The sequence below is a fragment of the Sciurus vulgaris genome, assembly GCF_902686455.1.
Source record: "Sciurus vulgaris genome assembly, chromosome: 8".
In the NCBI taxonomy this organism is placed as follows: Eukaryota; Metazoa; Chordata; class Mammalia; order Rodentia; family Sciuridae; genus Sciurus; species Sciurus vulgaris.
This window is the reverse complement of record NC_136468.1, coordinates 145,867,876-145,895,355: the sequence shown is the minus strand read 5'-3', so window position 1 is coordinate 145,895,355 and position 27,480 is coordinate 145,867,876. Positions and strand designations below refer to the sequence as shown.

General features: G+C 39.3%; 1 protein-coding gene and 1 long non-coding RNA gene across 2 annotated transcripts in view; one reads left to right on the top strand and one right to left on the bottom strand.

Moving 5' to 3' along the window:
- Positions 1-27,480, top strand: part of ATP2A2 (ATPase sarcoplasmic/endoplasmic reticulum Ca2+ transporting 2) — a 54,400-nt gene that overhangs the window by 14,320 nt on the left and 12,600 nt on the right. The window contains 6 exon segments of the mRNA XM_079149516.1: positions 14,220-14,300; positions 15,563-15,648; positions 16,979-17,443; positions 21,863-21,951; positions 22,688-22,790; positions 23,548-23,679. Of these exon segments, the coding sequence (XP_079005642.1) occupies positions 14,220-14,300; positions 15,563-15,648; positions 16,979-17,443; positions 21,863-21,951; positions 22,688-22,790; positions 23,548-23,679 (956 nt within the window).
- Positions 1,282-3,077, bottom strand: LOC306667210. Its single transcript, XR_013765478.1, has 2 exons — positions 1,724-3,077; positions 1,282-1,645 (listed from the first exon to the last, which is right to left on the bottom strand). It is a non-coding gene; the product is annotated as an uncharacterized lncRNA (long non-coding RNA).

Sequence of the window (27,480 nt, the reverse complement as noted above, 5' to 3'; positions counted from 1 at the left end):
AAAGAAGAAGAAAATAGGTCAAAATGGGGAACATTAGACACAGGGAAGCTATTTTAATAGGCAAGAAATAATGAGGGCAAGAGATAAGTAGGGCAGCAGCCTTAAGAATAATGTAAGATGTTAGGAGTTTATCAGGGTTGGTTCTTAAGCATGCTTGCACATTAGAATCATTTGGGGCTACTCTTTACCAGGTTTCAAACCAAAATATTAATTAAATGTCCCTTTAGTATGGAATTGTAGTCATGTGTAGTTTGAAATGTCAGCCTCTGATATAAATGCAAAGGAACAGGTTTGGATCACTGAATGGATGTAGAATCAAAGATATTGATAGGATTCTAGTTTAGGTGACTGGATCAGAGTAACTGAGAAAGACAATGACAGGAAAATAATTGTCATTCCACAAATATACATGGTAGGTTGGGTTGCAGATGGCCTTGCCTGTATATGTGTATGTGATTGTTTGGCTTTGTTTGCCATTTCTCCAACTTCTTCTGGGAATACATTCTCAGCCTGTCAGATTGAGAATATTTTATGTATTGGGTCTTACGTGAAGACTACAGCCAGTTTCTCTTCTGCCTTGAATCAGAAGAATCTGAATTCTGGTTCTTGCCAGTCTTTGCCATCTTGCTAGGGCATTCTAACCACCTAGTAGACTGAGAGAATCCTGGAGTCTTCCCTTCAGGATTTGTCTCTGAAACCATTGGCTCTGATCCCAAAGCACATCCAAGTCCATGAACTCTGTCTCCTTGGTCACCACACTGCCTGTCCTCTCTCTCCTAGGGAAACCCTGGCTTCCCTTGTTGACATCTTTAATTCCATGCTCTATGCAGCAGAGTGGTTTCTTTAAGGACATGTCATCTGTTCATCTGCTAAAACTCTTAAGTGGCTTCCGCATTGCTCTGGAAATATGAAATTCTTTCTTTGACTTAATAGAACTTGTGTGTCCTTGCTTACTTCTGTGATTTCATCTTATGCAATTTGTTTGTGCTCCAGGCATACAGACTTTTTCAGTAGTAACAAATTTCCTAACCTTTTTTTGGTTAAGTTTGGTAAATCCTAGAGATGTTATTCATTTGCCCAATACATTGATCATACAGTGGAGAAACTTTAGTTATAACATTGATCTATCTGATCCTTCTTGTATACTATATAATTCCATTCTTTGTATTATAGTTTTATATGTTGCATTTGATAGTTTTGGAAGGACAGAGAATGGTTGATCCATAGTGTGTGTGATCTGAGATTCCTAGTCTTCTAGAATCTTTTAAAAAAAAAAAAAAAAAAAAAAATCATCTAATTCCCACCCTACCCCCTGTCCCCAGTACTGGGAATTGAGTCTGTAGGCGCTCATTGCTGAGTTACACCCCTAGCCCTTTATTTTTTGAGATAGGGCCTTGCTTGATCAGTTTCTGAGCCTGATCTAGAGCTTGTGATCCTCCTGCCTTAGCCTCTAGAATCACTGGGATTATCTTTTTTTTTGGGGGGGGGGGTACCAGGGATTGCGGCAGTGGGTGGGGGACCCACTTGACTACTGAGCCACATCCCCTCTGAGGGTCTCACTGAGTTGCTTAGCACCTTGCTGGCTTTAAACTTGCCATCCTCCTGCCTCAACCACCTGAGCCGCTGAGATTACAGGTGTGGGCCACTGTGCCCGGCTATTTTATGTTTTTAAGTATACAGTTCTGTGCCATTAAGTACATTCATATTGTACAACTGTCACCACCATCCATTTCCATTGCTTTTTTCATCATCCCTCAACTTGAAAACAGTACACCTCTTAAAAACACACTTTCCATTCTCCTCTTTCCTGGGCTCCTCACAATTTCCTGTCTTTCAAGATTAAAAACAAAGTTAAAAAGAATTTTTTTAGTTGTAGATGGAGAGATAGCTTTTTTATTTTTATTTATTTTTTTTTGTTTTTATTTGGTGCTGAGGATCAAACCCGGTGCCTCACACGTTAGGTGAGCACTCTATCACTGAGCTACAACTCCAACCCCTAAGAACAAATTTAATACTCAGAAGACCAAGTTTGATATTCAAAACAGATGAATATAATATCTACTATTCTTGGTGAATATAACATCTACTACTAGGCAGTACACACATTTAAATTCTTTTCCCTTTTACCAGTTTCTGAATCCTTAAGGGGGGGAGGGTCACCTTGACAGTTGATACCTTCTTGCTGAGCCTGTCACGTGCTCTCTAAAATCAGAAGTAGAGGGTAGGTTCAGTTAATGTGAACATGCTTATTCAGCTTGCTATGCAGAATAGATCATTGCCATCTGTGCATGTGGTCAGTAATAGCTGAACTTAAAATGTGTGGATACAGTGATAACCTTGCAAATTTATTTAATTTTTTTTTTTTTTTTTTTTTTTTTAAACAATCACTGCAGATAAACCTACCCTTTGCAGTTGAGGAAAATGAGTCTTTATGGCTTATTTCCTCTGCCCTTCAACTAGTTAATTTGTTAGATGTGTACTTGGTAAATATGGTAAATGTATACATAGTGCGTCAGTCATTTCACCTATACCCAGGTCACCATTTTTTTAAAGGCTTTATTGAGACAGTGGTCCACATGTCATTAACTTTACTCTTTTAAAGAATACAGTTAAGTATGGTCAGAGTTATATAATCATCACTATCTAATTCTTTAACATTTTCATCCTCCCATGAAGAAACCTCATCCCTGCTAGCAGTTATTCCCTCTGCCATCATCTTCCCAGTCCCTGGCAACCAGTTTGTGGTTTGATGGATTCACCTTTTCTGGTTATTACATATAATATATGGCCCTTTGATATTAAAATGTTCTTTCTTCCATATTTAACCTAATAATTCAGTTTTTGGAAACCATAGATGTGAACTTCTGATTTTTTTTTTTCTTGTCAAAGTTTTATTGTCACGAGGTATGGTGGCACACACCTGTAATTTGCAGCTGCCTGGGAGGCTGAGGCAGAAGGTTTGAAATCTGAGACCAGCATGGGCAACTTAGCAAGACTCTGTCCCCCTAAAAGAGGGAAAAGTCTTATTGTCTACCTAAACTGAAAGGATAAATGGCATAAATTGTGCTTTTACACATAATAGTTTGATGCTTTTTTGATGGGAGGTGGATATCAGGGATTGAACTGGGGGTGGGGTGGGGGGGCACTCAACCACTGAGCCACATCCCCAGCCCTGTGTTGTATTTTATTTAGAGATAGGGTCTCACTTAGTTGCTTCATGCCTTGCCCTTACTGAGGCTTACTTTAAACTTGAGATTCTCTCGTCTCAGCCTCCCAAGCTATTCTTTTATTTATACTATAAATTGGGCATGAAAAGGTCATTATGTATGAAGAATAGAGAATATTGTAAATTATTTGGAGATTGAAAATGTACTGACTTGTGTTTCTGATGCTTTCAGGGAGAAAGATACCTTTTTGTAGTCATTGTTTATAATGTTAAGCCTCATCTCCTGTCTGTAAGTGATAAAGTTCTTTTTGTCAGCCTTTGGAAGATAATTGGTAGAATGGTTCAGTTGAGTTTTTTGAAGGCTAGGCTGTACTGGTTTTGGGGCAGGGAGATTTGGAAGGCATTAAGGAAATTAAATTTTAGATGTCGCTATACTAGTTAATAACCTTTCCAAGGAGAAATTGTCTTAGTATCTATTACAAATGCTTATGTGAACCTTAGTTTTATCTAGAACACAGGAGCCAAATAACATTTATTTGGTTAATAAATATTTGGAGATAATGACCCACATATTCCTCTTCCAAAGCCACAGTAATTTATTATCTTAGTGCCGGAAAATAGTTCTCTAGATGAATGGAAACCAAAATTAGTAAAATTGTGTATGATTTTATCTTCCCCCCCAGTGCTGGGGATTAAAACTCAGGGCCTCACACATGCTAGGCAAGTACTCTAACCACTGAGCCACATGCCCAACCCCTGTGTAGGATCTTAAAAGAAGTGTACTTTGGTGTTATTTGCTGGTATTATAAAAGTGAATCAAGTGATAGTGAAAAAAGTCCCAATTTTAGCATTTGGGGTGGTTTGAGTATATATCCTGGGGGGTTATTTATTGATTTCTCAAGGGCACTGTTTTCTGGATTGTTTTAAACAAACTTCTTGTATCTTGGTAACCTGGGGTTGTCGGATAGCACAAGGACATAGATATCCTCAGATGACTTCTGTCCTGTAGTATACTCTGAAGCGAATCCTGTTGTGATTATGTAAGTGATAGAAATGACACAGTCTTAAAATTGCATTTGCTTTAGAGCTGTAAGAAATTTGTTTCCTATAGCAAAAATGAAATGATGGGGGCTGGGGAGATAGCTCAGCTGGTAGAGTGCTTGGCTCACAAGCACAAGGCCCTGAGTTTGATTCCCAGTACGGCAAAAAAAAAAAAAAAAAGAAATGATGGGCTGTAGTGCTAACAATATTAAAATATATTCAAGAATAGAATAATTCTTAAACTTGACTAGTACTTAAAGGAAGATGTGTTTCACTTTTGATAGTAAATTAAAATATATCTGATTATAGTTGATCATGAGGCTTGGACTGATTTTGCTGTTGGGATTGGAGCAATCTTGCTTTGAATGTTCAGCAAATATTTAATCCACACCTTCTGAGCTCCTGGATGCTATAGAGCAGAAGCCTTGACAGAGATTGTTTTTGAAAAGGGCCAGCTAGTAAATACTTGAGGCTTTTTGTCCCACATCCAGTCTGTTTGGCAAAATCTTTTTTTTTTTTTTTAACTACCCTTTTTGAAAATGTAAAAATGAGGACTTTTAAAAAGGCGGGGTTGGGAGGGGCAGGTTTGGTTGTACACACCTGTAATCCCAGCAACACAGGAGGTTCAAGGCAGGTGGATCCCAAGTTTGAGGTCAGCCTTGGTAACTTAGTGAGACTCTGTTTCAAATAAAAAAATAAACGTGTTGTGACTGGGGATGTAGCATAGAGTGTAGAATACTTGCCCAGCATGTGCAAGGGGACTGGGTTTATACCTAATACTTCACTGGGGAAAAAAATGTGTCTTAAGATTTAGCCAGAAGTTTTGGCACTTCTCTAACTTGATATGCATAGAAAGCTCCTAGCGATTTCATTAAAATGTATATTTCAGTTCTGTAGTTCTGAAATGGGTCCTAGTTGTTTGGCATTTCTAACAAGGTCCCAGGTGGGATAACTCGGTATCAAGGCTTTAGAGTAGTTCTTGATGATTTCTAGATCACAGTTCTTTTGAGAATTTACAGACTCTGTGTACTTTCCTCAAAGACACATATTCAAAAATCTTATACATGATTTCAGGAAGTTTATTTGTTCTCTTTCCTGGAAGTTTGTACCAGGATGCTAGCTATTTGGTTTTAACAATCTATATAATTATGATCTGATTTAAGCAGTTTACCTAGTGTTGATAAAGCATTGTCAGAATGAATAGTTTTTACTTGTTCTTAAATGATAAGCAGAAGCAAAGAGGTATGACCAAATAAGGTGTTGCGCATGTTTATTCTTCTTCGTTTTTTCCCCCTTGTGTGGAGTTACTTTACAATGAGAAGGATGGGAGAGCTGGAGCACAAGGGCTCTTTAGAGATACAGGTTGAGACATCTGTATCCAGATGACTGAAAAATTTTAAAAAATCTTTTTAGTTGTAGATGGACACAGTAGCTTTATTTATATGTGGTGCTGAAGATCCAACCCAGTGCCTCACACATGCTAGGCAAGCATTCTACCACTGAGTTACAAACTCAGCCTCACTACCTTTGTTTTTAAAACAGATGTAATTCTTCATCTTAAAGCAGAATAGCAAAATAGTATAAAACAAAAAAAAAAATCAATGCAGGTATTTAGAAATAGTGAGTTTTGAGACCTAGGGTCCTTCAGAACTGTTGGTATAATTTAATATATTAAGAACTCAGAAATGAGGCATTCTGGGAGGTCTCTCCAGCCATCAGACCATGGTGGATCAGTCGATCTTGAAACTTGACCTGATTTCATGGGGCTGGCATTTCCTGATTTCCTGTAATTACCTCCTCCCCCTTCCCATGACTCAGTGGTAGTCACAGTACCAGTAAGTGTCAACCTTTCCATTCTTGCCACTGAGATTATGATTTTGGAAAAAGTAGTATGGGGTTCATTTTTCTTGAATTTAATTGAAGATAATGACTTTTGAAAAGTAAGCAAAGTACCATTATAAGGTTGAGAGTTGCAGGGAGATGGCAGGAATATGAATTTGGTGGGAATCACAGCCATTTTATGAGGAATTCTTCTATGACTGTCCTCCAAAATTAAAGTGCTTGCACAAAAGTATTTGCCCTGTAGCATTGTAATAGGAAGAGTTAGAAACACCTAGATGGCCTTGCCTTGAAAATGGAGACTGATTTGAGCCTGTAGTGTGATTGTATGGTGCTGGGACCTTGAAAAGTGCCTCCCTAATAAACTGAGAATTGGAGATAACAGCATGTTTCTTGTGAGCAGTTGAAAGGTCGAAGTAGTGACCTACACAGCCCCTACAGCAAGTGCCTGGTATAGAAACAGGTTCTCTAAGATTATTACTCTTCAGCCAAAAAGAAAGGATGAGGCAGATCTGTAAGTGTTACACATAAAGAATGATCTAGCCAGTTGAGGTGGCACATGCCTGAGATTCCAGCGGCAGGAGTTCAAAGCCAGCCTCAGTAACTTAGTAAGACCCTGTTTCAAAAAAAAAAACACTGGGAATGTGGCTCAGTGGTTAAGTGCCCCTGGGTTCAATCCCTGGTACAAAACAAAAGATCGATCTAGAAGGTGACTACTGTTAACAGAGTGTGTATTGTTGAATAAAGGGAAGGAGAAGAACAGGGTTTAACCTTTTTAAAAGTATGTTTTACTTTTGTAAATTAAAAAAAATTCACATTGGGAGGTATGCCAGATGCTGTACGCTCTAGCCTTGGGTGGCCCGTGGCTTCCTCTACACATCTTAATTCGTGGTTATCATGCTGCCTCTTATTCCTCTAGTGATTGGGAACTTACCTGCATAGAACCAGCCAAGTCATTTTTTAAAATCAGTTTTATTATAAAATATTTCTTATGACTTAAAATGTACTTGTCTGTTTTAGTCTAACTATAGAACTTAATCAACTGTTAAGTATTATTAAACCTCATTTAACCCAGCTAAGTCTCAGACCTCTTTGGACCCCGATTTTTCATTGTTTGTGGATTTGTGACATTCTTCAACTTGATAAAAGTCTTTTGATGCTTGTTTATTAAAGAAAATGTGTGCTGCAAGCATTTTGTTCACTGACAAGTATTTTACTTAGCACTCATTGTGCACTGGGTACATTGCTAGGAATTAGGAAATCAGTGGTAGCCCAGAGACTCTGCCTTCATTGGATCTTTTGGTCTCTCTCTGTGGTCCATCCTAAGGGGTAGCCTTTTGAGACTGCAAGGAAAGCCTTGCCTCCCCCGCACCACCACAGTGCTGGGGATTGAACCCAGGGCCTTGTACTAGTGAGGCAAGCACTCTACCAACTGAGCTACATCCCCAGCCCGAAAGCCTTGCTCTTTAGGGGGAGGAAATAAAGGGTCTCTGAGTACCCAGAAAGCACCATGAGGAACTGAAGACCATTGTGTTGAAGTTCAGAGAGGAGAGAATAGTGAGGGGTAGGCAGCAGTGGTCATGCTGTGAACTGTGGTTGGAGACTAACCTGTATCTCAAGTCTAGTAGGAAGAAGCATTCAAAATACAAAACAGTGGCTTCACATTAGCTTTTGTTTTGGGTACCAGTATTGAACTCAGGGGTCTTTACCACTGAGCTACATCCCCAGACTTTTTTATTATTTTGACACAGGGTCTCCTTAAGTTGCTTAGGGCCTTGCTTAGTGACTGAGGCTGGCTGAGCTTGTGATCCTTCTGCTTCAACCGTCCATCACTGGGATTATAGGAGTGTGACCCTGCACCTGGCCACACTGGCACTTTTAAAAAAAGAACACTACCCCCTCCTCAAAATGTGATTGGGGCCAATGTAGCATACACTGTGGTGCTCTTTAATGATGTTCTTACTCACTGAGGCCTGGAAGTAGCTTTGAGTAATAAACAAGTAGTGTAAATGTTTGAGTCACAGTTAAATGTTTAGGGATAGTTAATTTTGTTACGACTTGCTTTTCCTAGAGCTGTTTAAACTTAAACAATAGTGGAGGAAAGATTGGGACCCACTGATAGAGCACTTGTCTAGAATGTGCAAAGCAGTCCCCCAGCACCACTCTCCCCCCGAAAAAAAGTGGCATTTAGAAAACAGTTTCTGATCTTATATAGTTTTCTCTTAGAAAAGATTTGAATAATTCTCTGGAATTTTCCACTGTAAATGATTAATGTTTGCCGCTGATTTTAAACGTTGGTACTTATATTTTATTTAAGTGATGGAAATAGTGTTTCTCATGGCTTATGAACAGTTATTGTAAAGACATCTTGCATTCAGTTCTAAAATGTGACAAAGTAATAATCTCCATTAAGCAACTCATACTCTTGGTAACCCAAACCTAAAGTATACTCAGGATTTTTGTTCAAAGTGGAAATCTTCATTGAAATGGCAAAGGAAAGGGACACGGATTAAGGGAGCAAGATAGCTGAATTTAAAAAGTGTTAGGGGCTGGGGATATAGCTCAGTTGGTAGAGCGTTTGCCTCGCAAGCACAAGGCCCTGGGTTCAATCCCCAGTACCGAAAAAAAAGAAAAAAAAAGTGTTAGATGTTAAAGGAAGGTAGTTTAATAACATATTCTTTTATCATACCTCCCTCAACCCAAAGAGACAGAAAAAAAATTTTGGAGAAAAAAATTGCCGAGCTTTCTCTTGGCAAGAGTAAGAATTTTCCACTACTACTTGCCCTAAGGGCATTGACATGCCCCATCAGGGAAATATTACTGGATGTGATCATCAGAACAATACTGCTTGCTCCTCAGGCACAAACCCTCTGTCTGAAATTCACAGAACAAGTCTTTTTTGGAAAAGTATTCCATGGGTCCTTCATGGATCTTTTAACTCCTTGAGAAAGTCTGCTTCCTAAGTGTCAGTCCATCCAAAAAAGACTTACTAACAGAAAGAGTGAAGCAGAGTCACATAGCAGTTAACCAAAGTGTTAGATTAGTTGAGCAAAAAGATTTAAAAACCTGTTCAGGTTCATGCTGCTTTGGTATCTTTCCACAAAGAGGTAGGAACAGCAATCTATAATTTTAAAATAGCATTTTCCCAAGTGCTGAGAAGTCATATCTTCTAAGAGTAGAGCTAATGTCCTAGTACAGTAGAAGCAGCACACAATAAGCTGTTCTCAACAAGCCCTGTAAGAATCTCTGATATTATCTATGGTTGTGGGCTTTTTTTGTTGTGTTAATTTATTATCTTCATTTATTTATTATTAATTTTTTTTAGTTATTTTTGGAAAACTTTAAAATATGTGAAGTCCTAGGTCCCACTCCAAATGCATTGAACTGTACTTTTGAAAAGGGAGTCCTAGCCAGGTGAGGTTGTGCATTCCTATAATCCCAGCCTCTCCAGAGGCTGAAGCAGGAGGATTGAGAGTTCAAAGCCAGCCTTAGCAATTTAGTGAGGCCCTAAGCAGCTCAGCTACTCGGCAAGACCTGTCTCTAAAAACTGTAAGTGGGGTGGGGTTAGGGTTAGTCCTAGGACTGAAGGTACTGCTCAGTGGTAGAGTGCTTGCCTGGCATACATGAACTCCTTGGGTTCAATCCCCAGCTCCACCAAAAAAAAAAGAAAAGGGTATATCCTAAGGATCTGTAATGTATAAAAAGGTCCCTCATTAACTTTTTGGTGGTACTGAAGATTGAACTCGGGGATGTTCCACCAATGAGTCACATGACATCCCCTCCCTCCACCTTTTTTTTTTTTTTTTAAGAGGATTTTGCTAATTTGCCAAGACTGACCTTGTACGAGAGATCCTTCTTGGGCTGGTGTTATGGCTTAGTGGTAGAGCGCTTGCCTAGCATGTGTGAGGCACTGGGTTTCATCCTCAGAATTGCCACATTAAAAAAATTAATAAATAAAGGTAATGGGTCCATCTACAACTTAAAAAAAAAAAAAAATCCTTCTACCTTAGGTTCCTGAGTACTCAGATTATAGGTTTGTGCCACTGAGCCCAGCCCTATCAGCTTTTGATGCCTAAATTTTAATTGCTTTTTTTTTTTTTTTTTTTTTTTTTTTTTTTTTTTTTTTTTTGCTGGGGCTGGGGGCAGTTACTGGGGATTTAACCCAGGAGCACTTTACCACTGAACCACATCCCTAGTCCTTTTTTTATTTTTATATAGGCTTGCTCAGTTGCTGAGGCTGGTCTCAAACTTGAAATCCTACTTCAGCCTCCTAGTTTCTGGGATTACAGGTGTGTGCCACGCCTGCCTTAATTTGCATTCTAATTAGAATGGCAGTTGTGAGATGGAAAAAAGGTTGAGAAGAAGTGAAGGTCAATTTTTAAGGGTTTTCCCCATGATCTGTTCTCTTAACATTTGAGGCATTCACTTCTCAACATTGGGGCAACAGTTAAATGTGTATCATGTCAGTATAAGTATTTTTTCATGCAGCAAATATGTAGTATTGGTCCCACCCTAATAGATAATGTTAACTGTATTATCCTGGAAATTTATCTTTGGTACACACACACACACACACACACACACACACACACACACAATGGAATATCACTCAGCTATAAAGAATAATAAAATTATGGCATTTGCAGGCAAATGGATGAAATTGGAGAATATCATGCTAAGTGAGATAAGCCAATCTCAAAAATGCAAATGGTGAATGATCTCACTGATAAGCGGATGATGACACATAATGGGGGGTGGGAGCGGGGCAAGAATGGAGGAAGGAGGGACTGTATAGAGGGAAAAGGGGGGGAGGAAAAAATAACAGAATGAATCAAACGTTATTACCCTATGTAAATGTATGATTACGCAAATGGTATGCTGTTACTCCATGTACAATCAGAAACGTATCCCATTTGTTTACAATAAAAATGAATCTAAAAAAATGTTTTCTGCTTGTATCAGAACCTCTGATCTTAGGCTGAAATTCAAAACAAGCCAAGCACTTGCTTTTGCATCCTCTTATAGTTGGCCCTTAATTTGCATACTAGCTTTGCTGTTCTTAAATGTGTCAGGTATATGAGAGCATGAGCTGAGGAATATATATGGATTATTATTATTATTTTTTTATTGTTTTGTTTTGGTGCTGGGTAGGCAAGAACTCTACCACTGAGCCACATCATCAGCCTGTAGAATTTTTAAAATAGAATTACTGTATATTTCTGATAGTGACAGGGCAGAAGTGTGACAATGTTTATAGACTGTGAGGACCTCTGTACTACATTGGACAAAAAGAAGTCTTTTGTTCGTAGAGGATCATAACAAATCTTCTCAGATGTCAAAGGAACATTTGAAAGTTTTCCCTTTAGGGCCTTTGCAGTGTTCAAGGGCATGGTTAATTATAACATACAGAACTAATACAGTAAAATTTTAATTTGGTTTAAAATTTTTATCTTGATAGGGTATTTCAGCTGTCGAAGGTCACTGAAGTTTAAAATGTGGCTGCTTTATTTATCCATTAGATGTGCACTCTTCAGAGTAGCATGAACAGAACTGTTAAAACAAAAGGTTCTGGTTTATTCATTTGGAATATTGCTCTTCATTGCGTAAGCATTTCCAGCAGGAATTTCATCTGAATGTATGTGTCCCTGCAGTCAAATGCTAGGATGATCTTTGCCTCTTGAGATTATGTATTGACATACTCTTTCTCTGCCACCTTGTTACCACATAGCCCAGTTAGGCAAGGTTGTTTCATGTACTGAAGTTAAAAAAGCAAACCATATTCTTAAAAGCTCTGAAGTGGGGCTGGGGATATAGCTTAGTTGGTAGGGTGCTTGCCTCATGTGCACAAGGCCCTGGGTTCAATCCCCAGCGCCACAAAAAAAAAAAAAAAAAAAAAAAAAAAAAAAAAGCTCTGAAGTGTAAATTTGAAATTAAATTGCTAAATTGAAGGTTTAACAAGTTCAATGTTTACTTTTTTTTCCTTCAAAATTTACTTCTTGAACAGGATGGCTATTTTACCATTTTATGTGTGGAACCAGTGACAGTTATAATTTAATGTTTAGAATAAGTCTAGAAAAGTGAAGTTTTGATTTTAGGATAAATTCTCCCTAGAATTATAAATGATATTTTGATTTTTAGTTCTTATGTTAATACTTATAAAACCATGTTGGTTTCAGAAAGGCATGGAAAGTGTTTTACGCTTTGGGTGTGGTGGTACAAGGGGTGGAATCCTAGTACCTAGGGCCTGTGCATGCCTGCACTCTACCACCAAACTGCACTCCCAGCCCCTGCACCCCGCCTCCTGCCTCACCAACTTGCTGGGGATGGAACCCAGGGCACTCTATCAGTTGCATCCCCAGCCCTTATTTTTTGAGACAAAATCTTTTCCAGTTGCTGAAGTTGGCCTAGAACTTGAGGTCTCCTGTCTCCATGGATTAACATGTTGGGCCCTTTAAGAGTTATTAAAGGAACTCTTTAGCCCAGGAATGAAAGCTCATTTGACTAAAAGATCTTTTTCAGGTTATACAAGAGGTTTATTCATCTGTGATAATTCACTTTTCAAAAGGTACCAGAATGAATAAGGTGAAAAGTCTCCTTCCATCCAGGCCCCTGTGTTTCCAATTTGTTAACACCTTCCCAGAGGTACTTCTTTTATGCCACTGGCAGCCCCATACATACCACTCACATCTGAGTTATGCTTAATGTATAGTGTATCTTAGAGAAAGTGTTCACTTTATTAGAGTCTGTTACCAAAAGATTCTGTGATTTAACATGTGCTGGGTAAGCAGTGTCTATAGGGTAAATTCCTTTTAGAAGACTTGGGGGTTAAAGGGGTATGGTGGTGCATGCCACTAATCCCAGCCTCTCAGGAGGCTGAGGAGAAGGATCACCGGTCTCAAAATAGAAAAAGGAATGGGGATATAGCTGTGGTGGCTTCCCCTGGGTTCAGTCCCTAATGTAGGAGAGAAATGGAATTGTGGTAAAAATATTGTGCTTTGCGGTTTTGGTATATATTGCCAGTTTGCCCACCAAATTTTCCAACAGTTGTTACCTTCCTCCTTGCCCAGTAGCATATATACAGGATGATCACAAAGCAATCGGTAGAGAACTGTAGGAACTGTAAATACCAAGTGTGCCTGTTGATATGACATGATTGTTTCCTGCATTAACATTTTTTATTAGATTCAGTTTGTGACTCAGTGGTAGAGCATTTGCCTAGCATGTGTGAAGCACTGGATTCAATTCTTAGCCCACATATAAATAAAAGAATAAAGTAAAAGTCCATCAACAACTAAAAAAGAAAACTTTTTTTAAAAATGGTGTCTCCGTACAGTTATTTTTAAATTGTCTTGGGGTTAATTCGAGCATCTTTTTGGAGATTCACTTGTTTCCTGTTCATAATGAAACGAATCAGGATGTGTGCAGCCTCACACCTTTAGCTGTGCCTTGATAGGTAGGTAGGTAGGTAGATAAAGGAAGCCTAAGAAAATATATTACGTTTTACACAGAGTGAGAGCTTGGTGGCCTATCTGAACATGTATGTAGCCAGACTTTTTTTTTTTTTTTTTTTGTTAAACTGAAGATTGAACCCAGGGGTGCTTTACCACTGAACTACATCCCCAGCCCCCATCTCCTCCACTCTCCTCACCCTTATTTATTTATTTATTTATTTATTTTTTGAAACTAGGCCTCACTGAGTTCTTTAGTGCCTTAAATTTCTGAAACTGACTTTGAACTTGTGATCCTCCTGAGTTGCTGGGATTGCAGGCAGGCACCACCACACCCAGCTAGCCAAATTTTTTGAATGTGTAATCACCAAGTATCATTGACTTATTTCCTATATAATTTAATCCTTGTATTCACCTAGGGATATTCTACCACTGAGCTGTATCCCTGGCCCTTATTATTTATTTTAAGACAGGTTCGTGCTGAATTGCCCAGGCTGATCTTAAATTTAGATTCTCTTGCCTCAGCCTCAGAGTGTTACTGTCACAGTTTTTATGAACTTGAGATAGGTCAATCATCTTGTTTGTTTTAATGACTTTTGTATATTATACTGTATACAGAATATTTTCTTTTAAAATTGTGTTTCATTTGGAGACCAATTATAATATGGTTATAATTATGACATTGTTGCAAAACTTGCTCATTTAAGCTTCTTCCTTCCAATTAGTTGGCGACAAAGTTCCTGCTGATATAAGATTAACTTCCATCAAATCTACAACTCTGAGAGTTGACCAGTCGATTCTCACTGGTAAGTATTAGCATATTGGAAATGGAAAGTCACTGACATTGTTGAATCCTGTCTCGTGTGAGTTAGCTCTTGCCCACTGTCCCTTTATGGTATTCCGCCCTAATCCTCTTAAATATTTGTTTTCTTGGTGCTTTAACAATTAGACTTTTTTTTGCCAATGTGGGTTGAGAAGCACAATTTTAAAATAAACTTGACTTTTACCACATGAGGCCCCTGTTTATCTTTTTAATTAAAAAAAAGCTTGATTTTGAAAGAATCACTTTACTTTTTTTTGAAAAATTACAAATTCCTCATTAGTTGAAGTAATAATCTGAGATATTAAAGTGTTGTTTCCCTATTTTGTGGAAAGCGACTTATTTATCCAATGAGACATTTTTTCTCATCGGAGGAATACTAATTTTGCATCTAACATACTTTGCTAAAAGCAAAGGTACAATTAATATCTGTGAGCCAAAAATGGCAACTATTTTGCTACCTGGAGTTTGCACTCCTAGGTTTTTGATTGGGTGGGTGGGGGGAGCATTTTCCTTTCTTTGTGTGATAAAGGCACAACAAGGGTGGAGGGTTCCAATTAACTGGAAGTAAGGTTGTCAGAAGATTAACTCTGAAAACAATGCTAGCCTGAATTAAATAGCTAGTAAATATAAAATCTAAAGGCTACCAAGATTTATCTGATTTTCAGGTTTTAAAAGCAACTAATGTCATAGATACCATGAATGAGTAACTTAGGCTCTTTTTTAACGAATAGCTTATCTAAACTGTTCGCAGCAACAAGCTGAAAGCCATTTAAGCCATAAAATGTTGAGGAAATGATTAAGTTGAAGGCATGAAATTATCAGGGTGGGTCTCCCTTAACAGTTGCTATTTTAATGCTTCAGAGTGTCTTGAAAGTCCTTGTTGAATAATCGTACTGTAGTTTTAGACCAAATGAGGAACTTTGTCTTTTGTCAGATTCATAATAGTGTATGAAGTGGTAAATTAATTTCACTAGTTATTCCAGAAAATAAATATAATGGGGATTTTATTTCAAAATTAAGCTCTTTTATTTTGAAATTAATCTTTATCTTCTCATTCTTTATTCTGGAATTTGCATTTCTAAATTATCCTAGTTTGCCCCTTTTCAATGAATCAGGCCTTATGTTCTTTTTCCTATATTGACAGTATCTTAAGAATGGTAATGGGTTGGCATGGATGAGGGTTCCCAGGTTCTGGGAGTACCTTACACAGATCTAACTGTATCTTCTGTCTCACAACCTGCTTAGGTGAGTCTGTTTCAGTCATTAAGCACACTGACCCTGTCCCTGACCCACGGGCTGTCAACCAAGATAAGAAGAACATGCTATTTTCTGTGAGTACACTGTCATATTCAAAGGGAGAGAGGTGGGAAGGGGTGGTGGTGCTGCAGAATGAACCTGGGGCCTCACACATGCTGAGCACCCACTGTGCTACTGAGCTACACCTTTGTCCCTCTTTTGAGACATACCTGGGCTTTAAAGGTCCACAGATGTTGTTTTTCACTGGCTACCTTCAATGGTCAGACTTTAGAAAGTATTGGGTATTATTCCAAAGGATAATTACTCTCTTGTGGTTAGTCTCAGCTGTCAGAAAACATCAATAATAGTGCTGTGGTGTACTCAGTGGCAGAGTGCATGCTTTGCATGCAAGAGACCCTAAGTTCAATCTCTGTCACCAAAAAAGAAAGAAAAAATCCAACAGTAACAGCCAGTGGTGAAATATGTGACTTAGCCATCTTTTGTTTTGATTGGCAAGTTTTGAGGGAAGAAAAAAGATTAGTTCAAACATGGTGAAACTCTGTAAACATAATTGAAAAAGTAGGTCTATTTGGAAAGGCCTTCGCCTGCAGAGGGTGTTTTCAGAATGGTGTAGGTGCTGCTGCTGCTCTCTCTGGCTCATGAAGAAAAGGTGTGTGTTTGCAGAAAGTACAGACAGGCAAACCTTTGAGTCTAGGTGAAAGGTAGATGGTGTTAATTGTACTATTTACTTTTTCTCTTGGTTTGAAAAATTCTTAAATACCACAGAAATGCAGGAATTTTAGTTATGAAATCTAGAATGATATTTCAAATAATGGGATTTTTTGTGTTAGTAAGAGAGCTTAGCTAATGTAAGTAAAATATTATGAATTAGTCACAGTAAGCTACATCATTTCAATGTTAGGAATTAAAGTTGAATAGGGAAAGGACTTGTTGACTTTTGAATTCTAGTGCTTAAGTAAAGCCCCTTCAGAGAGCCTATGGGGCTGGTTGACCTTCTTATTATCTTATTATGGCTGACAAAAGAAAGGGTGGCTGAGCTGTTGGAACTGGAGAGACAAAGGATGCATAGGCTTAAGAGTTGTGTGGGGTTCGAAGAAATGGGAATGCAAAGTGGTTGGAGTGCTGCTAAGCCCAAAGCTGGTCTGCAAGCCAGGCTGCATGTCATAAACAGAGATGCAGTGGGTCAGTCAGCACAGGGCTACTCTGGTTAAGAGGGCACTGCCTGGATTCCAGGCCAGGTTTCGGGAAGTACTGTGGTGCCTGCATGAGGCATCAGTCACTCATGGTTGGGAAGACCCAGTAGAATATAGTGAGAGAATCTGGGTGGCATGATCAAAATTCAGGGTCTGGGTTAACTGATCAGTATTTAAGTTGGAATGTGACCAATTCTCAACTTCTCCCTAGGGTACAAACATTGCTGCTGGGAAAGCCATGGGAGTGGTGGTGGCAACTGGAGTCAACACTGAAATTGGCAAAATCCGGGATGAAATGGTTGCAACAGAACAGGAGAGAACACCCCTTCAGCAGAAACTAGATGAGTTTGGGGAACAGCTTTCCAAAGTCATCTCCCTTATTTGCATTGCAGTCTGGATCATAAATATTGGGCACTTTAATGACCCAGTTCACGGGGGCTCCTGGATCAGAGGTGCAATCTACTACTTTAAGATTGCAGTGGCCCTGGCTGTTGCAGCCATCCCTGAAGGTCTACCTGCTGTCATCACCACCTGCCTGGCTCTTGGAACTCGCAGAATGGCAAAGAAGAATGCCATTGTCCGAAGCCTACCTTCTGTGGAAACTCTTGGTTGTACTTCTGTTATCTGCTCAGACAAGACTGGTACACTCACAACAAACCAGATGTCAGTCTGCAGGGTAAGGGCATCCTTAAAGGCTCTTTCCTACAGTGGTTCTGTGCTCATGCTGTCAGAACGTTTGCTTTCTCATTTCTGCCATTCTGTGGGTTGTACGTAAGGTCTAAGCTCAATCTCTGAATACTTGTGAGGAATCGAAACTGTCTCATGAAATAGGGGATATGTACATAGCTGCTACCTTCTGTGGAGATGAGAGAATTTTTGTTTCCTCTATTGTCTGTCTCTTCGTATCTGTATATTAATAAACGTATAGAGGAAGCTGCTGATTAACTTCCTACCTGAAGTCCTAATGGCTGTTTCCATAACACGTTGAAGGAAACATGCTTTCTTCTGAGTAGTAAATAATTGCTTCATGATGCTTCTTTCTGTAGGCTCATCCTTCCTCATATTGTTTGATCATCATTGGTGATAAGATAAGAAGCCATTTAAATGTGCCCTTATTGAAAAATAAGAACTAAAGAAATAAAACAACTTAATACAAGTATTTTTCTAAAGGTACATACAAATGTAGACTGTATGAATGTTAAAGTTTTTATTAGGCTAATTAATTAGCAAGAAATCTGTAAAATTGGCTATAAGAAGGCATTTAAGAAAGTAACCAAAATGGAGCTAGGGTGGTGGCCCAGTGGTGTAGAGCACATGCCTGGCATGTGTGAGTCAAGTCACTGGGTTTGAGTCTCAGCACAGCATATAAATAAATGAATAAAATAAAGGTCCACCAACATTAAAAAATATATATATATATGTGTGTGTGTAAACATGTATTTGTGTGTGTATGTGTATACACACATACTATATATATATATAATACTACTTTGGTTACTCTATATATACTATATATATATATAGTATATATATATATAGAAACTCAGGGAATGTTTATGCACGTAACTGAGAAGTTAAGTGACAGGTCTGAGAGTGACACGACTTTTATAATAAAAGGCATAATTGAATTTTCTTATAACAGAATATTTTAGACTTTGGAATAGACCCATGGAATTTCACTTTTTTCTTATAATATATACTATATATATATAGTAACCAAAGTATTGGTATAGTAATGGATTGCTATATATATATAGTAACCAAAGTATTATAATGGATTGCTAGGCTTGATTACAGAACTGGTTAATGTTCTATAGGGAAATAAACTCATTACCTTTTATAGGGCAGAAATTGCACCTGAGTAGACTTGTTATATAATGCCTTTGTATGACATTGAAAGATTGAGTTGTCCTCTTGACCTTATCTCTGGGTTTAAGAGAAAGAAACACATACATATATGGGCATATGTGTGTGTATTTAGCATCAGCCCTGTGAATGTTTTATCTTGCCAATTTTAAATTCCTTATGATTTTTAGATAAACCCCCCCACCCCCCACCCCAATTCACCCCGCCAAGGTCCAAACCCAGGTTTAGAATTGATGGTCAGGTTTTAAAGAGCTTCTGAGCTTTTCTTGGGTCCCTGTGGGAGAAGAAAGTTGGTCTAATTTAGTTCTTTCTTCTTGGAACTAAAAGGTTGGAGAATTGGCCAGAAACTAGTTTTGTTTTACTGGTTGAGACAGAAAGGGAATTTATATTTACTATTTAGTTTCCCCAAGTAAATTGTTTAAATTTGACCCAAAAGCTTTAATTCCTTGGAATAATTGTTACATCCATGAAAGAAAGTAAACTATGAAATTATAATGTTTTAAATGTTTTCAGTTTCCTAGTTTATTATTAAATTTGTTGTTGTTCTTACATTCTTTTATTCTTCCTTAATGGTTTTTTATTTAAAGTAGAAGGAAAGGGTTCTTTTCTGAGTTGTGTTCTGCCTCCCAGCAGAAAGCTGATGTAGAATTAGTATTCTACTCAAGGTTTCTTGCAGGGCTATTATGTAACTGCCCTTGACTTAAGATAATTTCCACCCTGCAGATCCTAAATGGTTTGCTTGCTCACAGTCTAAAATACTTAAGCACATGTGGATTAGAATTTTGAGTGTCTTCTAGAATATTTTAGACTTTGGAATAGACCCATGGAATTTCACTTTTTTCTTTTTCTTCTTCTTTTTTTTAAATAAATACTAGGGATTGAACCCTACAGCTACATCCCCTATATCCCTATCCCTTTTAAAAAAAAAAAAAAATTTTTTTTTTTTTTTTTTTTTTTTTTTTTTGAGACAGGGTCTCACTAAATTGCTTAGAATCTTACTGAGGCAGACCTCAAACCTGGATTCTCCTGCCTCCGTCTTCAGAGTTGTTGGGATTACAGGTGTGCCCAGTGGATTTCACTTTTTATAAATGGAGTATTGTTAATAATGCCCCTTGTTTTGATTCTGTTTAGTGCAGTTGATTTGTTTTCACAGGTGCTGTTATTTAAATATTTGATGGTCCTGCTCAAAAGTTAGAAAACTGAGAAGTTAAGTGATAGGTCTGAGAGTGACACGACTTTTATAATAAAAGGCATAATTGAATTTTCTTATAACAGGTTAATTAAACCCTGTCCACTTAGTAATTGTGTATATAAAATGCCAAACATCTTTGGAAAAACATTTTTATTTTTTGATAGAGTTGGAGGTTGATACTTTTAAATCATTTGGGGGGGTGGTTACCAGGGAATGAACTCAGGGGCACTCGACCACTGAGCCACATCCCCAGCCCTAGTTTGTATTTTATTTAGAGACAGGTCTCGCTGAGCTGCTTAGTGCCTCACTGTTGCTGAGGCTGGCTTTGAACTCCCAATTCTCCTGCCTCAGCCTCCTGAGCCACTGGGCACGCACTCAGCTTAAAGCATTTTTGACGAATTTCATTTATAAGGGTTTGTATCTGTTCAAAAAACTATGACAGGAGATGAACAGCGTGCTCTCTCTGGCCTTGATCAAAAATCCTTTTGACAAAGTAGTTAATAGACTGTTGACAAATTATTGAATTAGAATCTTTGCTTTGAATTCCATTTTATGTGTGGATTTTTTTTAGTTTTATTTTTTTAATCATCTTGTGATTCTCACAGCTTTTTAGTTCTGTTTGTGTTGGTTTAGTTCTGAGTCTGCCTTTGGTATTTAAAAGTGCTGTGTAAGAAGCAAATCTTGTGGGACAAAAGAAGTTATTTTAAAATTAGCTGATTTTTCTCATTAAATGTGAGTCTTTTTTCTTTTTTGATTCTGTGCATTAAACCCAAGGGAGCTTTCCCACAAGCTGCATCCCCAGCCCTTTTTATTTTAAGATAGAGCTTCACTAAGTTGCTGAGACTGGCCTTAAACTTGAAATCCTTCTGCCTTGGCCTTTTATGTCACTAGGATTACAGGCTGGAACCACTAAGCCACATCCCCATCTTATTTTATCTTGACACAGGGTCTTGCTAGTTGCTGAGGCTGGCTTTAAACTTGCAATCCTCCTGCTTCACCCTTCTAAACCACTGGGATTACAGGCGTGTGCCACCACGCTCAGCTGGAAAATTATTTTTAGTTGCTCACACTTTAGAGATTTGGCATGAAAAATACAATTGAGATGTATTTTTTTGTTTCTTTGGATTTTTGTGGGGTTTTGCTTTTTTAGAAAGGATTTACAGTTTCAATTTGTGATGAAAATACAAGTGTAAATCTTACTCTTGTAAACTAGGTTTCTGAATTATATTTTGGAAGCAAACCAAGAAAAAAAAAATGTGTAAGAAGGTAGCTCATGTCACTTGATTCCTCCATAATATTAAGAATTTTCCTGACCCTTAGGTGTAGCTCTGTTGTACAGCACTTACCTAGCATGCATGCTGAGTTCTATTCCCCAGCACGGGGTGTGGTGCGGGTGCTGTTCTTTGCTAAGCCAGCCTCCATTGATATTGTCAAGAGGACACAGTTCATTCAGCCCTGTTGGCTCCTTACTGTATACATATGGTAATGCACCTTCATAGAAAATGAGCTATCACCACAATAAAGTAAGTGGGAAGGTGCAGAGAGGCACTTTGTCTTATTTTACTCAGGGAATGTTTATGCAGCTCTTGAAATGTGAGTTCATTCTTTCCAACCTTTTATACTTTGCTCTAAATCCACACTACCTAATAATACTTTCTCAGGCAGCCAGTTGAAATTTGGAATTCTGTGCATCATTCTAAAGAAAAACCTGACTGTAGAATTGACCTTTTGCTGACCTGTAGTCTTAGGTTTTTGTCTGTGTCTGTTGCCACTACTGCAAATTAATGATATAGTATCTCATTGATGCTGTTTCTCAAACTGGTAGGTGAGGAGTGGCATGGGATGGGTGAGGTAGTCTAAGAAACCAGTAGTCAGATAAAGGACAGTGAGCACTTCTGATGCTAAGGCTCAGTGAGTTTCATTAAAACTGGTTTTTGGTTTTTTTTTTTTCCTTCTTCATTAATCTGCCAAAGATCAATTTTTTAAGCAGGACTTTTTTGTATCTTTTAAATACTGTTATGCTTTTTACCCCTACAGATGTTCATTCTGGACAAAGTTGAAGGTGATAGTTGCTCCCTCAATGAGTTTACCATAACTGGATCAACGTATGCACCCATTGGAGAAGTGTGAGTGATCCACCCTCCTTTTTATGTACAGGATCTGTTGTGACATCGTGGCGTTTGTGTTGGTTTGCTAAGATGGGGCTTGGGGTTTAACTGTGGTAGAGCACTTGCCTGTACCAGACTGAGATCAATCCCTAGCACCACAAAAAATAAAAAACTGAAGCGGCATTCTGCTTAAGTTGGTGTTTAAAAACCAAAATACAGCACACTTGGTAAAAGACAATGAAAATTACAAGCCAGTCATCTTTTTCATTTTTATTTAGCTCCCTTTGGGAGCCCCGGATTTCAGGTGGGGTTTCTATTCTTCATTGATACCAGTGGTGGAGGAGTTTCATTGTCAAAGAATTTCTTTTACTGATTGATTCCCATTAACAGAGTTACGTTCTTTTTTGGGTGGTGGTGGGCACGGTACTGGGGAGTAAACTCGGGCATGCTTAACCACTGAGCCACGTCCATAGCCCCCTTTTTTTTTTTTTTTTCTTATTTCGAGACATAGTCTCACTAGGTTGGTGTGGCTGACTTTGAACTTGTTCTCTTGGTGCATCAGCCTCCTGAGTCACTAGGATCATAGACGTGTGCCACCGTGCCCAGCATCAGCATCACATTTCAAAGAGCCCTCAAATTCTTTTGAATTTGTTTAAGTCTGTTGTCCCCCGAATTCTATTTTCATTATTAATTGTGTGTGGGGGGATCAGCAGAGATGATGACACTGCTCCAGGAATGCTTTCTTGTTTGACAGGCATAAAGATGATAAACCAGTGAAGTGTCATCAATATGATGGTCTTGTAGAATTGGCAACAATCTGTGCTCTTTGTAATGACTCTGCTTTGGATTACAATGAGGTAAGGATCTCAGTGAGAAACTAGCCTAGAGGTTCACTTGTTTAAAGGTTGGGTGGATAGAATGAAAATCCAGCCTGCCTTCCTCCATTTTGAAAGCAGTGTTCCTGACTTTATTTATTGCCCCTTTCCATTCAAGAGCCTGCCTGTCAGGCGTGACCCAGCCAAAGAAAGCTGAACATTGTAGTTCCTTGACTAAGAATCTGAGGGGGGTGATGATCGTGGCTGTTGACACCAGTTACTGTAAACGAGTAAAGCCCAGATTAGACAGTGTTTTTCCTGAGAGCCTGGGGTACTGATTTTAGCCACAGGTCCTTGAGGACAAGTCGAGGCTTAGAAGGTTGTTTTGATGATGGTGATAATAAAAACTTATGATTTAACCAACAGAAAAACTTTTATAGTAAAGTAAATCCTTTGCTTTTTATCTCAAAGGCAGGGCATTCCATCAGAGACAGTGTTTACTGTTCAGAATAATAAGCAATGGCCTGAAATTAAAAATGCCATTTGAAAGCTCTGAATACTGTGATTAGTGCCTTCATATCTTTAAAGGAAATGAAAAGGCCAGTTACTATAATAAGATAACATGTATGCCTATACTTTGTGTTTTTAATTATCTGGGTCATCTGCTATAGAGCAAGATAAAAACAGCCTGTAGGATAATGATGCAATGGAGGACATGCCCTATGAATAAAATACTAAAGAGAATTTGTCTGTTTGCTGCTTCTCCCTTTTCCACTTTCTGTGCTCTTAATCATTACAGGCAAAAGGCGTATATGAAAAAGTTGGAGAAGCTACAGAGACTGCTCTCACTTGCCTGGTAGAGAAGATGAATGTATTTGATACTGAATTGAAGGGTCTTTCTAAAATAGAACGTGCAAATGCCTGCAACTCGGTTAGTATTTGACCATCAATTGTGTCATATATTCTTAATTCATTTACTCTCTTGGACAACTAATTATATCTTCTCTCTTCAAATATGCCACATTTCTATCCCTGTATTCCATCAGTAAAACAATTTTGCTATTTCACCAAGAAAATAAAAGCAATCAGTAGATATCCAGGGGCAGTCATCTGTGTTCATGAGAAGCCTTGTCCCAGGATGCTGTGAATGGGCTGTCTTCGCTCCAAGCAAAAGCTAGCCCCTCCTACAGTCTCGCCTGCATTTCAGTTTCCAACTCTATTGATCTTTAGCACAGAGGAAATGATAGTGTTTCTATCTTAAAACTTTCCTTTGACCTTATTTTCCAATCAGCATCCTACTTTTTTTCTTACACAGCAAAACTTCTTGAGGAAGAGCCATATTTTTATGTACTCTGCATCACTTCTGTTTTCTTGAATCCATTTTAATCAAGCTCTTGCCTCTACTAATACATAAATATCTAGCTGGGCATACTGGCACAAGCTTGTAATCCCAGAAGCCTGGGAGACTGAGGCAGGAGGATCACAAGTTTGAGTCTATCCTCTGCAATTTAGGAAGACCATGTCTCAAAAAATAAAAAGGACTGGGGATGTAACTCAGTGGTAGAGTGCCCCTGGGTTCAATCCCTGATACCTTGGTATCTCCTCCTGCCCCCCAGTAAGAAGAAAAACAAACCTGTCAAGTTACCTATGTTCTTGTGCTAAATCCAGTGGTTACATCATTTATGTATGTACCTAATAGCACATGTAAAGCACATGAAGCAAGGATTAGTGAAAATATGAAGCAAAAGTCTACAATAAGAATTGCAGGAAGTTTTCTGTTTTAATGTTCTTTTTAAAAATATTTTTGTAGTTGTCAGTGGACCTTTATTTATATGCAGTGCTGAGAATCGAACCCAGTGCCTCACACATGGTAGGCAAGCACTCTACACTGAGCCACAACCCTAGCCCAGAATTGCAGGGTTTAATGCAATTATCATAGTAATCAGTTTAATAATAAATGGAAATACCAGTAGTAATGTAAGAGATTTGAACAATAGGTCCTACCAAATCTCTATCTCTGTTATGCTACTTCTTCTGCTTTCCAAATGTGTATGGATCATTCACCTAAGTGGATGGTACTACTGGTCCGTGAAGCAAGACTCAGCAAATTACCAAGGGTTAAAAATCATATAGACTGTATTAATGACCACAGTTGAATTAAAGTAGACACTGATAACTAGCAAGTTTCTCAAATATTTGGAAGCTGGTATTTTAAATAATCCATGGGTCAAAATAGAAAAGCCATAGTGGAAATTAGAGGTGTTTTATTGTTAACCAGTACTTGGAATTGAACCCAGAGACATTGTACTACTGAGCTACATTCCTGGCCCATCTCATTTTTTGGGATGGGGTCTCTCTGAGTTGCCCAGGCTGACCTTGAACTTGAAATCTTCCTGTCAGCCTCCTATGTAGCTGGATTGCAGGTGTGTGCCACCAGCCTACCTGAAAATTAGATAGAATGTTTTGAACTGAATATTCATAACACCGTATGACTCCAAAACATTGTTCAAGGTAAATTTATTAAATGCATAGATTAGAAAATGTTAAAAATCAATGATAAAAGCCTCTATCTTAAGGAAGTAAAAGAATAACAAATTCAGAAACCAGTTATGGGATCTGGGCATGGTGGTGCATGCCTGTAATCCCAGCAACTCAGGAGGCTGAGTCAAGAGGATCCCGAGTTTGAGGCTAGCCTCAGAACTTGACGAGACCCTGTCTCATAAAATAAATAGGGGTGGAGATGGAGCTTGGTGATAAAGCACCCCTGGGTTCAGTCCCCAGTACCAAAAGAATAAATAAATAAAAGCAACGAGTTACAGGGGCTAGGATATAGCTTAGTGTGGTAGACCATGTACTTTAGGATGCTCAAGGCCCTGGTTCAATCCTCAGCACCCACAGAATGAATTAATTTCATCAATATGTTTATCTCAGAAAGGGTTAGGGATGTGGCTCAGTGAAAGGGTGCTTCCAGGTTCAGTTCTCAGCAAGGGTGTGGGGGGTTCAACAGAAGAAATTCATAAACTCCTTTAGTGATGTGACTTCTTATGTTGGCACAAGAAAAATTTCAGTGATCATTTAAAAGAAATTGTAATTTAAAATCTGCCTCCACAAAAATTCTCTTGGCCCAGTTCTGTTAAACATTTAAGGAAGAATTAAGACAGGTTTTACATAGACTTAAGGGGAAGGGGGAAAACATTTACTGATTCACTTGACAAAGGTCAGCATAATCCTGGTATCAAAAGGTCCATTGTGGTGGGAGTGGTGGAGAACACGGGCATCCGTGGGTCTGAGCAAAGGAGCAGCCTCCCAGCCCCTGTCCTTCTGCCTGTCTACCCTCAAGCCAGGCCTCATTCAGCCAGCAACACCATGGCCAAGGCCAGTAGTAAGGATGGAGGCCTCCACAATGAGTTGAACCTGAGCCCCAAGAAGGGTCCCTGTCGAGGGACCCTGCTGCTGCCCCAGGGCGCCATACTACGTGGTGGTACTATTCTTTCTGTGGCCTCACAAATTCAGTAAAGTTAGACCTGAGTTCAAACAGTCTGCAATGGCTGCCATCACTGGTCACCCTGCCCGTCACTGCTCAGCTGAAGAATCAGAAGTGACTGGACCTAAGGACATCCCCTTTTATCCTGTCCTGACCAAAGTGGTGGATGACTGCTTGGATGAGAGTCAGGTGTAGACAAGCTGCAGTACATGGGAGCTGTGCTGAGTGGTGGAGTCAGAGCAGCAGCATGAGACAGCAAGCTGAGGAGGCACAGCACCTGCAGAGCCAGGGAGCGTGTATTGAAGAGAGGAACGTGAAGCTCTCAAGCACCCAAGCAGGAGCAGAGAAACTTCATCATAGAAGTCAGGCCCAGTAGGCTCCCTCTGGCTCCCATCCCAGTAAGCCACCACCCAGGAACACCCAGCCCCGGGTTGTCCTGCAGCTGTTTTTCTGTGACAGACAGGCTGGTTCTTGGGCAGCAGAGCTTGGTAACCCTGGCTACCTACTTTCCAGACCCTGCACAGCCATGAGATCCTCTGTTGGGTCCTCCAGCCCAATTGCCAGCAAAGAGCTGGTCCTCTACACCCACTGTCTTCTGTCTGGAGTTTGGGTTCCTGTGTAATCGGGCTCTGCTGGATGTTTCTCTGAGGAACAAGATCTCCCCATGTTACCTAGGCCGGTCCTTAACTCGTGAACTCGGGTGGGCCTCCTGCCTTGCCTTAGTATCTGGGATCACGGGTGTGTACCACCTCGCCTGGTCAGATCTTCCTCTCGGTGCCAGGCTTGTCATCACCAAGAGGCTGGCTGCTGATTGGTACTTGAGACTTCTTTGTAGGATTTCATTGTTCTCTAGGGTTCCCTGGTAGAATTTGGAGAAATGGGGTTAGGGGACAGTTACCAGTGTGCCTCAAGGAACAAGTTCAGGTCAGAGAAGTAAAAGGCCTTTATTTCTCCAAAAAAGTGTTAAAGCTGCATAAAGAAAAGTTTCCTTTCTACTAAACAGTTGGCTGTTAGTACTTTGTTAAGCTTTTACATGTCACAAACCCTTTCATTCCTGGCAAAGCAGTGTGATCCAGACAGTGTCACGGAGGACTGGGGCATCACCACCCTGGGTGATGCTCACATGCATGGGAGAAGTCTGGCCCCTGCGAGTGGGTGACATGGCCTGCCTGCCTGGCGTGGGGCATCATTTTCCTGCCTGCCAGAATGAAGGCTATCTCAGCTGAAGTGTAGGGTCTGTCCCATTGG